This window comes from Camellia sinensis, unplaced genomic scaffold, assembly GCF_055761805.1.
Source record: "Camellia sinensis isolate YWXY unplaced genomic scaffold, ASM5576180v1 Unanchor12, whole genome shotgun sequence".
In the NCBI taxonomy this organism is placed as follows: domain Eukaryota; kingdom Viridiplantae; phylum Streptophyta; class Magnoliopsida; order Ericales; family Theaceae; genus Camellia; species Camellia sinensis.
Window position 1 is genome coordinate 5,375,834 of NW_028128998.1, and position 12,535 is coordinate 5,388,368.

At 36.6% G+C, this 12,535-nt stretch overlaps 1 protein-coding gene across 25 annotated transcripts in view; it reads right to left on the reverse strand.

The window, feature by feature from the left end:
- Positions 1–12,535, reverse strand: part of LOC145788830 (ubiquitin C-terminal hydrolase 12-like) — a 40,176-nt gene that overhangs the window by 8,742 nt on the left and 18,899 nt on the right. For all 25 annotated transcript variants that reach the window (XR_014357997.1, XR_014357996.1, XR_014357995.1 and 22 more), the window contains 6 exons: positions 6,238–6,360; positions 3,031–3,108; positions 2,807–2,895; positions 2,580–2,688; positions 2,399–2,467; positions 2,152–2,259 (listed from right to left, as the gene is read on the reverse strand). Coding sequence is in view for 22 of the 25 variants with exons in the window: in XM_082911602.1 (XP_082767728.1) it covers positions 2,152–2,259; positions 2,399–2,467; positions 2,580–2,688; positions 2,807–2,895; positions 3,031–3,108; positions 6,238–6,360 (576 nt within the window). In the remaining 3 variants the exon portion in view is untranslated. The remainder of the gene's footprint in view (positions 1–2,151; positions 2,260–2,398; positions 2,468–2,579; positions 2,689–2,806; positions 2,896–3,030; positions 3,109–6,237; positions 6,361–12,535) is intronic.

Consider the following 12,535-nt stretch of genomic DNA (forward strand, 5'->3'; position numbering starts at 1 on the left):
ACCGGCTGCAGAGTAGGACAAATGAGGTGCAGCATTTAAACTCTCAGCTGGCTCTGCTCCAACGCATGTATAAGGATGCGCGAGCAGAGATAAGCGTGCTAAGGGCAGAAAACAAGGAGCTGAAGCGGAAGGCCACCGTGATGTTCCGATTTGGAGGGCCGCCATATGCTGCAGTGGAAGAGTATGGGGGAGTGAACGTGTTCGGCGGCGTGAAAAACACGGAGGCAACACCGTCAAGGCCCGCTCAGGACGGAGGCAAGAAGAAGAGACCTGCAACAGAGTAGAGAAGGGAAAAGAAAAAAATCTCACTGTAGGTGTGGTTGTTTTTGTTTGGGTTGTTTTTGTTTGGGTTGTTTTTTTTTTTTTTGTATGTAAAATGGTGATCGGGGTGAGCCCCGACATAAATAAAATGAGTTTGGTGTGCAGTCCGTCTGCTGCTTTTTTTTTTTTTTTTTTTTTTTTTTTTTAACAAAGGAATATAAGGCCAAGTGACCACCTTTTAAGCTAATACACATGGTCTGCTTCACGCGTGACAAAACCACCGCCACCTTTATCCCCTTTGGCCGAGGTGGTTTTTATTGTATGTGGGCAAAAATAAAATAAAAAAAAGAAAGTGGGGGTGGTGTGGTGTGTAAAGCGTGAAGGGATGAGAGAGAGGAATAAAGTGTGTTTTCAAAAAAAAAATTAGAGAGAGTAGTGTGCTTTTGTGCTTGCATGTGTGTGTACAGCTGTGTGTTCTCCGAGAGGGAGAGAAGAGGAGATAGGATGTGTGGGTGGATCCCTTGACAGAGAGAGCAAGTTGCCGAGATGGGTTGGCTGTTTTTGTTTGTTTATGTTTGTGTTGGGTATATCAAGTAGCCAGACCCAGCTAGAGAGAGCTGATCGGAACCGGTGATGGAGAGTTGGTCGGAGAAGAAGCCGGAGACGGAGATGAAAAGAGAGCACCAGATCACCCAGAAGTGTATCCCAAAGAAATACCATGCCATTCATCCTGTGGTGGTGTCCAAGCCGGTGTTTGGTTGACGACGGTGGCAGACGGGAAGAAGGACAGAAGTCCTGCGATGCTGGTTGAACCTGATAATACGGGAAGAAGGAGAGAAGGCCAGCTCTTGGATACGAGCTTGAATGTGAGGAGAGGCTTGGCTGGTAGCCGTAGGAGTTGGGCCAAATAGCTTGATGCCTTGTGCTCCTCCATGATGAACATCCGCCATGGAGAGAGAGAGAAAATGTTGAGAGAGAGCAGCGGAGTGAAGGTATGGGTAGAGGTCCGGCGGGCGGCCAAGGCGAGGCTGCCGCCCGCCGGTGAAGCAGAATTATTAGCTTCTCAACCTTGCTCTGATACCATGTAAGAATTTATGTAATTGTTGATTTATTGATAGATACCAGATTGTTGATTTTGTGTTATGTATTACAACTCCTATATATGGAAGAGAAGGTGGTAGTAGGTGTAGTGTAGTGGAGATGGTGTAGTGTAGTGGAGGTGGTAGGTGAAGTGGGTGCTAGTGGAGATGGTAGGTGGAGGAGTAAATTGGTAAATTCTAACACAAACATTTTATGAACGTATTATTTCTTAGTGTAGACAGAGAAACATGGGGTTTTTGTTGCCCATTGATTTGGGGGTTGTAGGACTATGGGCAGCAAGCGATGGTGGAACTATGGGAAGTAGGTGACAGTGGTGCTTTGGGGGTTGTGAGAGGTGCATTATGTGACATAATAAAAAATTTGAGTATTCACGTGTCTAATCGGGTATAGGTTCGGACACATATCCAACACTCTTACTCTTGTCATATCCGGTGGACACATGAACCTTGTGAAATATATAAGAGTCCATGTAACATGAGTTTGCATCCATGTAACTTTGTGGGATACCAATTTTAGCCATTTGGATTCCTTCCGGAATGTCGAGTTTGTGGGCAATCAAAAAATAAAAGGAATTCACTGGCTTGTGAGCTTGGATTTTTGTGACATAATGTTAACTAGTGGTTGAGTCAGTATTTAATTGTGGCTCAATAAATTTCAAAGGTTTGGCATGTGAGAGCCTCCAAAGAGTCCTATACGCTTGACCTTGTATATCAGAAAATTTGGCATGCTCACAATGTTGCATAAAAGCTCTAAGATAATGATGTCACATTGTTAAGGCTCATGGAATACCTGACGATTATGCACATATTCCAGAAATGAAGGAACATCAGGATAGCGGCATTGTTCACTATCAACTTGAGTGGATTTCTGAAAGCAAATGATGTCACCATCTTCAAGCTGCAGAAGATTTAGGTGAATATTTCCTTTCAGCTAGTCATGGTTAATGCATATCCGACCACCAAAAAAAAAGAATAGGCTATACACACCAGAGCAGAATGTACAAGCAAAAACAGCTCACAATTGATCATGTTCATACCTGACTACCACGAAAGGTGAGCTTCTTGTCAATGCGTTCACACATGACATTAGGTTCAAATTTTATTTCCTGAACATTAAAGGGGATGCATAAGATGACTGCCTGAACTAAATCTGTTGCTATGTGACCAGGCAAGGGAGCAAGAAAATTGTAGTCAATCTACTAAAATGACATAACTGACCTCAAAGAGTTCAATTTCTTCATCAGGACTGAATCCAGCCAACTCATTTAACTTTGTCAATATTTCTGCTGGCTTGCCATTCGACTTCACAAACAACCGCCCAACATACCTGACAACAGGGGGGAAAAATGAAAAAAAATAAGCCTCAGTAACTACCCGAAAAGGGAAACAAAGGGGCCTTGGTAATTACATGCAATTCCAACCCAAGGAAAGAAATGTTTAAGTACCTAAGCTCCTCTTTCAGAGGGTCATAAAGTTTGAAAAAAAGAAGAATCTCCTCTTTGCTCTTCAAAGGTGGAGGAATCGGCCGCAAATCCTGCATAGTGTGCACATCATATTCAACATCTAGAGTTCCATGTGCATATCATAAAACTCATACGACTTAACCAAAACAGAAGTCCATAATAAACAATGTGAGTAACCAGTGCCAAAAAAATGAAATAGACTTTACCTGTCCACTTTCCACTTCTAAGAACAATTTTAGCTCTGCATTATTTGCCTTGTTGGATACCTCTCTCAATTGTCCAACCTAGAATGCATTGAAGGGATTTTAAAACCCACACCAGTTTAGTCAAGATACACTTTAAACAGAATGCATGAAAGATGTCATCTTAGCATGCTAGGGGGAGGAGATCAGAAAATGACACAACGATACAGAACCGTAAGGATATCATCATCAATTATAGAGTGACTCAAATATGCATATTCCCTCCCTGCTCCTCAAAGAGCATAGAATACTTGAAAACATAATTATTTAAGGGGATTGGACTACTCAGTAAAACAAAAATTCACTGCTGAAGTATAGATAGCTATTTTCCTTCGAAGTATGAAGGATGCAAATTAACTTGCAAGACTTGCCAGTGTGCACACCAGACACTACACAACCACAGAGAGAGTAGGGGAAAACAGTTTACTCATCCATAAAAGATGGTGTATTTACTGAATAAACACACCCGGCCATATTTACTGAATAAACAGGCAACTTAACTGGAAAAAAACAGAAGCATCTATTTATGCAACAAATTTGAGTTTTTAAGAGGTTGCTAATAAAAAACAACACATGTCTGAGAAATCTCTCTGTTTGGTTGAGTTTTCAAAATCTATTTTCTATTTTGAGGAAGAAAAAAAAAAAAAAAAACTAGTTTAATGAAAATAAACACCAAAAAATTATTCTCAAATTATAAATAATCAATTTTTCCCAAACAAGAGAAAATCATATGGAAATGAACAGTGCTTTTATTTTTTCAGTTTTTTTACCAAACTAGTTTTTAGGTTTTTTAGTTTTTTTTAGGAAAAAAAATACAGAAAACAGATTTTGAAAACTTAAACAAAAATTTCAAAACTTAGTTGCAGGAATGTCCTAGAATTGACAAATCCACTCCAAAACTATGATTCCACGATTCAAAACAAAATCCAGTTATCATCACACTTGCATCAAGAAAGAACAGGGTTTCCAACTAAGATGAAATCTCTCGAACATATGAATTCCAAAAAAATAAAAAGAAAAACTACCACACAAGAGAAATTTTGTAGAGGCTATCAGATTATAGTAAAAAAATAACTCAAATTTATTCTAGTACTTGTATTTATGTAACATTTACTTATAACAATTTGTAGTCAACACCAATCTCCAATATTTATTCATATTATATATATATATATATATCACAAAACAAAAACAAAAATAGATTTACAACATCTTAATATATTTACATATATAGGCCTTGTTTGGCATAAACTAAAAAAGCCAAAAAGCCAAAAAAGCCAAAAAGCCAAAAAAGTCAAAAAGTCACTATTCTATTTAAGTCACATCATCTTATTTAAGTCACATCACCTCTCTACCACATCACTTCAAACACAACCCATACCCAACCCATATTTCATAAAAAGTCAAAAAGTGTACTTATTTAGATCATCCCAAACAACCCCATAATATAATATTATAAACGCCCCAATAGGCACTATCAACCTTAGACTCTTCTATGTGCCCCACCCCCGCTTCCGCTTTATGCAACTAAATTTCAGACTGCAGGAAACCTGGATTCAAATTGCTACCAGAAAAAATAAAATTACCCAACCATAAGTAACAAAACTCCATAGAGAACTTGAAATGACTCGATTACATGAGTTCATGGGACCCTAAAACTCAGCCAAGTGGCATTATAAAATTGTGTCGAAGGCATCAAGGCTCAATTCAGCCACAAGCGTCAAATACTTCAAGCTCTTTTACAAACGTGAATGCATTTGTCTGCATCAAAACAACATATATTGGCAAAACAAGGAATTGGAATTGCACAAGAAACTATTCATTAATTATCCAGAAGCTTTTAAAGGTAAAAGCATTAGGTGAACCATTTTCTTACCAGCAAAGCAAGGAAACAACTTAAGGCATAAATTTTTTGTTCTGAAAATTTCAAAACTATCCCATATAAACAGTTACTTAAAATGTGAATAAAAAAAGGGCAATGTTGAGAACCAATGCTTTTTAATTTGAATTTGAGTGCATTAATTGCATGTCCACTTAAAAATTTGAAATTCCCAAAAGAGATAACATTGTGGGATGGAGGGAGGGAGAATATAAGAATGATTCTTTGCAAATGAATGGCTCTAACAGCCACCCTAAATTCATCCAATCAGAATAACCAAAAACACAGCTTGTTTCTCAACGTTAATGATAGCCTATATAGTGTAACAGGATATACTTGTCAAGAACACATGACTGGGATTTTAGTTACTATAAGATTTTTAAAAAAGAATGACGCCTTTACACCCCTGTATACTGCACCCCTCTTCCCAAACAACCGAGGCCAATGATTTTTCTGCCATAACCATTGCACCCTACTCCTCCAATTTCTCCCATTTCCAGCCCCCAAGACTTCCCCCGTTAGAGCCCCAGATTCCTGCAACAATCCATCCCTTTCTGTAATCAAATCTTCCCCACCCCCAAAATTTCCCAAGCCCCTTACCTTCTACCTCATCTGGACAAACTTCTCATTCAGATGTTCACCTGACATTGCCAGGGTCTTTCCCCCCATCCTTGCAACTCTCAGGTAAGCTCCCAATCCAAAAGCCTATTAGTTTTCTTCTGTAAAACAGATGAGGGGCATTTTCTTTAGGCCCCAATATAATTGAGCCGACTAAAGAAACCTCCCTCTTCTTACCTCCAAGTTCCACATCAATGTTTTGAACTGCCCCTACCAACTTGGTCCACTAATTGCACTAGAGATGGGCGCTCCCAACCAACTCTAATGAAACCCACCACCAACGGGCCACGTAGGCCCTCATCATAAACAATAATGATATTGTTTGCTTTGCCAGGGCTCACGGCTTTAAAACAAGCCGTCACTAGGAAGGGATGTAAACCATGAGACAATGAATATTTTAAAACATCAAAGGGCAAAACATGAGAGAATGAAGGTGCAACAAAGCATGGTTAACTTGGGGAAAAGCAAGAGTCATGTAAAACTGATGATAAACAAATCAATAAACACACATATTGTTAAGGTGCATCAAAGCAAGAGCGAGTCTTGGAGTCCTGCACGATGGAGTTGTGGAAGTAACTCAAAAAAAATAATAACAACAATTAAATAAAAAATGAAAAATGCATAAAGAAGTATACTGAAAGACAATAAAAGATGCAAAGTCAGAAAGTCTTTACGGATTGAACTTCCTCTTGAGGTGTCAACGGGCGATTTGGACGGTATGTGTGGTTTTGACGCTTTGCCCAAAGCCAGAAACGTTGAAATTGCACGGGTACACCAAACTCTTTGGCAACTTCCTCCTGGATATGAACTTAATATTATTAGTGCTATATGAGGAGCACCCTTGCTTATAGTAACATCATAGATTCAACAAAGCATCGTTCAATAATTATACACAGAAGCAATGACATACATGTTTGACTCAAGTCAAAAGTGTTGGCTTGCACATGCGTAACCAGACTCACTTGCTGTTTATTATTACTTCGAAATATTTTATCCTAAAAATAGACCATAGAGTAAATTTTCAGATTTCATTCCTTAAAAGTTTTTCAGAAAATGGCAAAATGCCTATCAAAAGTAAGAAGAACTCAATTCAACTCAACAAAACCTTTCCACATATTTTATAATTTTCTACATTAACTACTAAAACTTCCATTCATAAACATAAAATAAAAAAAACACTTTTATTTCTATTTTAAAGAAATTATGAAATTTGTTTCATACACTTAATCCATTCCCTCACCTTCCCCCTATTTTTGGGAACAACGATATGGAAAATGCGTCCATTTTACGTTATTCCCACACCACTTCTTTATAAATGCACTTCAAATTTTGTTTTCTAGTGCGCATAGGAATCATGTCCAATGTTTATTAAACTGCACCAGACCGGAAGGTTCAATTAGTTGACCCGTCGACCGGCCCAAGTTCCGGTCCAGATGCACCCCCAAACCCGTTTAAGACTCTGAACCATGGTTATCAGAATCCCAATCCGGATCTTACGATCCTACGATCTTACGATCCATTTGAGTACAATCGATCCGGATCATGTAAAAAACTCTTTGTAGGTAGGATCTTTCGATCCTAGTAGTGGGATCTTATAGGATCGTGGAATCCCAATCCGAATCCGATCCTATCCGATCCAATTTATAAGCCTTGTTTTGTATTGTATGACATATTTTGTTGTAAATTTTATGTTTGTTGTCTAAATACCAATTTATGTCGTCAAAATAAATATTAAAAATTAAGTAGTATTGAATCAAATAGATTAAGAAAAACGAACTAGGAAACAAACATTCAAATATTGCAGTAATTTAAGAAAATTAAATAGTCGGAAAAACAAACTTAGCTTTAGCGAAGTCTAAGAATGGTAAGATGATTGCAACTTTATCCTAATTTCTGGAGAAATTATTTTTGTGACTCGAATCCGCTCCACTAGGGATGCTAACGACAAACCTTATCATTCGACTAAGCTACTCTTTTGAGTTCTTAATCTATTTTCATTTCCAATATTGTTAAATATTTTTTCTTCACTTTTTATGCATTATTGTACATTGTAAAGTATTTTGTTATAGAATTCTTCTTCTTCTTCACCTTCTTTTTTGATAAAATACAGAACTTTTACCGTCGGGTTTTCTATTGCATAATATTATATGTACATTTTACATGGAGTATTATATTTTTCACAATATCTTCACTTCTTTTTAATAGAATATAAGTTCATTTTGTGTATACTTTATAAGAAATATTTATTTAAATTAAATTATTATGTAATTTGTCTTTTTCGGTAGGATCTTACGATCCTCGATCCGATTCTACGATCCGATCCTATAAACACCTCCAACGATCCAACGTAGGATCCCGATTTTAACAACCTTGCTCTGAACCGGTCTATTTTTGTTAAACCAGAAAAACCCACAGTTAAACCGGCTACCTGGCTGAACCGGTAGTCAGGTGACAAAACCAACAGCGCTGGAAGCCCAAAGAAGCACCACATGCATGATTATGAAAATTGCAAAAATGCTGTTACCAAGGTTTGAGCATTGGACCTTCCGCATAGTCTCCAACACTTCCACCACCGAGCTACAATGATGCTTCATTAATACTTTGTACTACTTAAAGTATTTATTAACTTCAATTTATTATCTCAAAGTAAATCTTATTTTATTTAAAATAATCAGTATAAATATATTTTATAAATATATATAGTCATTAAATATAATTATGTAAATATATATCTTAAAATATAAAATTAATATAAATGAAACTATTTAAATACTTATATTCTCTATTTAAGTATAATTTTAAATATATTTATGAGGTAATTATGACATCACGGTTTGATTCCGGTTGACCCAACAGTTGAACCAATGACCCTTGACCCTCCCTTTTCCGGTTTGATCAACGGTTCGGGTTTCAAAACATTGATCATGTCATGTGTAATTTTAGACACTAAAGATCAATTTTCAAATGAATTATTGATGCAATCAAAAATCTGAAATCGAGAGAGAGAGAGAGAGAACAAATCCCGAATTAGGGGGTACACCCTTAAGGGTTACAGAGAGAAACTAAGGCTCTATTTGGTAGAGCTTTCTAAATTTAATTCCACCCTTTGCTTTTACTGTGATGTTTGGTTAGCGTTTTCAAAAATTGATTCCACACCCATTTTGAAAACAAGTCTACCCAGTCACCCTCCCGGACGTTAGGCCAACCGGTTGACCAAAATAGTGTTCGGTTTTTTTTTTTTTTGGCACCTATTATTTTTATATTTGAAATAAAAATATTTTCGGAATTTTTTTAAATTTTTTATGAGCTTTGAATAGAATTTTGAATTTGCATGTTTGGTTATGAGTTGTAAGTTTTTTAATCAAATATCATATGTCAAATCAAAAATTTCAAACTTAATTCAACACTCTTTTCAAAACTCATAACCAAACAAATTTTTCACACTCAAACCATAATTCCAAAACTCACAAACTCAAAATACAACTCTATTCTCAAATCATAATTCTAAAACTCTACCAAACGCTACCTAAAGCTCTACTCCAATAAATATGTATATTCTTCAATCAAAAACTAAGCACAAATGAAATTACATCGCATATTTATAGGCCAAGGCCACTAATAGCCTAACTAATAGAACACGTAGTAGAGAACTTAAGACACTTAAGCATAGAGCTAAGCATAGAACTCATTTTGACACTTACCGTATATATTCTACTACAACAGCACTCCTCCTCTTGAAGAAACTTGTCCTCGAGTTTAAGCAATAATTGAGTGAGCTCAATGCAATACCATGCATATAAACCTTAGGCGAGGAATAGGTGATGAATCTCTGTGCTCAACATGAACATGAATCTCACAACTCATCCTTCTACGAATACATTGTACTGCTTCCTTGGTGAAACAACCATAGGCGCACAACTGACAAGTCCCATCATGTCCATAAAAATCATGTCGCTAAAGCTTAGACAGACTCCCATTTTCCTAAGCCTCTTCAGCTCTGACCCGTAGACTAGTGCAAACAAGTACTCATCTTGCCGGGACGAGACCCCTAAGTTGGCAAATGACATCTTCCAAAACAAGGTTGAGGGATGTGACAAGTTGACAGGATTGACTATGCATCCACTAGAAAAGAACAACTTGAGAGAAACTGATCACAAGCTAGAATTCAACACCACACTCCTTTCCTTCCTCCAGACACAATTGCTAAAAGCAATCTACTTAACTCAAAAACAACTTCCTAAGAGGAATAAAGGAATACCAAACATACAACTTCAAAGAAGCTCTTTGAAGCTAGCAAAGTTACCACTACCTACTTGCAAGAGGTTGCAATTACTACACCATTTCTAAAGCAACAACTGATCTAGTCATTTGTTTCATCTCATATCGATGATTTTGATTTTGAATAACATCATTCCTTCCTATTGATAGATATGCACCAACATCATCACTAATGTTCATAGCATAAACTCTGCCCTCTACCTCTTTGAGCCATCCAAACAAAGCACAAACACTCTGACTGAATCAAAGAGGAAAATCTGCAGAAGTGAACCGAAGTCGAACCACAATCGAACCAAACTCAAGCCACTCACAAGATCTAAACTAATCAAATACACACCAGTCAAAATCAAACCAATTCGAATACAAATCTAAGAGAATCAAACCAAATCGCATCAAAGATGGCTTCAATTAGGCTTTAAGAACACAAAAGGAAGGATCGAAGACATTCTAACCAAATTTGAGGGATTTTGAACTAGATCTGAGGGGAATTGAACCAAACTTGAGATCTCTTAATTCTCAATCTCACTAATCAAACTCAGATGCAGAGAACTGTGAGACAATCAAACCACACAAAATAGTTAATTGGCTCTATAAATCATTCACAATGCTCGATCAACAGTCAATTTGAGATCACGATTCGAATCGAAGTTCAAAATAACGAATTAGAGTGCCATCATAGCTTTTTGCATCAGATCTGGGTTTTATTTTTTTGGAGGCTTAGGGTTTCCAGCAACAACATAAGGTTTGAAATGAGATTTTGCACTATACGTTGTTCAGTTAGGGTTTGAAACCTAATTGAAACCTAGATTCTTGTTTGAGTTGATGCAGCTAGGGTTGAAAATGATCCAAACTCAAATCACAACTATGAGTCAAGCTTCAAACAAAGTTAAATAGGTGCCAAATGATCTAATCGAAGGTCGCGACTACAAAACGAGGCCAGACCGGAGGTAAAACATCTAGTTAAGGTTCAAAATTGTTAGTTGAGATGAGATCAAGTTTGAAAATCCACAGACAGAAGTCGTGATTCAACTTCAATCACTGAGAGCTACGATTCAACTTGCAAAACCAATTTCTGACTTCGAAACACCCCAACTAGGTTTCATGACTCCAAATCGAGATGTAATCCCATTTTCGGGACTTCAATCTACATCGAGATCAAGTCGCGAAGCGGACATCACGATCGCGACAAGTTCCAGATCTGGTATTCTGAGTTCACAACTTTGTAAAGGCTACAGGTAGCAACAATAGATTGGATTAGGTCAATGAGGAACCAGTGGCCGATTCAACTTCTAATCCAGACGTGAATCTGTTGAAGCAACCAATTAGGGCTTGCATGCAAGGACTGGTAACGTTCCTCCTATCTGATTGGTGAATTTAGCTTCAATTTGGAACAATTAGATATAGAATCTGAAGCTCTGATACCAAATTGATGCAATCAAGAATCTAAAATCAAGCGAGAGAGAACAAATCCCCAATTAGGGGGTAAGACCCTAAGGGGTTAGAGAGAGAACCCAAAGTACAAATGAAATTACATCACAAATCTATAGACCAAGACCACTAATAGCCTAACTAATAGAAGACTTAGTAGAGAACTGAAGACACTTGAGCATAGAACTCAAATTGACACTTTTGAGAAAAAGCTATTTTAGTAACTTCATAGTTTTTTGGCTAAAATATGAGGTAAAAGAAACTACAATGTTTGGGGTAACTTTTTGATTTTTTACAAAAAGATGTGCAAAAAATAGAGAGAAAAGGGAATCTTTGACTTTTTTTATATAGATTGTTGACTTTTTGATTTTTTTAGTAATTTTTTGGCTTTTAGGCTAAAAGTTGAATTTGCCAAACGAGGTCTTACCCTATATATTCTACTACATCAATTATAAAGAAGTGGAGTGGGAATAACATTTCCCAAAATATACCACATTTATAATTGTTATCTTAAATATTAGTTTATGAGCAGTTCAAAACATTTTAAAATATTAAATAGTTTATAGAGGCACCATAAATCAATTAGATATTAACAAATGTACCAAAATCTTAGTGCTCAAATTATTTAGAAAGAGTGTTAGTTTAATATTCCCAAAATATGTAATATTCACTTTATGAATTACTTGAATATGTCACATTATTGCCAAAGAATAAATAATTCTCTAAGAAACTAGTACTTTTGATCATTCACTAAGAAAATAGAGCTTTTGATCAATTATACATTTAGGCATTTCCACAAATTCACGATCCGTTTTGTGTGTCTATGGCTCTAAGCAATAGATATGTGTGTGAGCCCAAGTGTCCGAAGCATATCCATTTCTATAAATATATTAAAAAAAAGATAACTAGACACATTTGGACACGTGCCCAATGCATCTTAGAAGTGTTTATGCTTCTTAGATGTGCATTAACTTGAGGAGGGCTCTTAGGTGCCACAGTCAAAGAAATGGGGGAAAAGAATACCTTGAACCAAGCTTCAATTGCCCATTCATGCAATAAACAGATTACTTTAAACAAACTTACAAAATCAAATCCACTGCATTCTTCTTCTTTCTAAGAAAATAAAGACAGAACAATCCTACCAATAGACAAAATCATTCATTTACTTTTCTCAGACATGAACCTTCAAACAAGTTAACTTATATCAGGAGGCAGATATATGATCAAATACCAAATAAACCAATATTCAACAAAGACAACTCATCT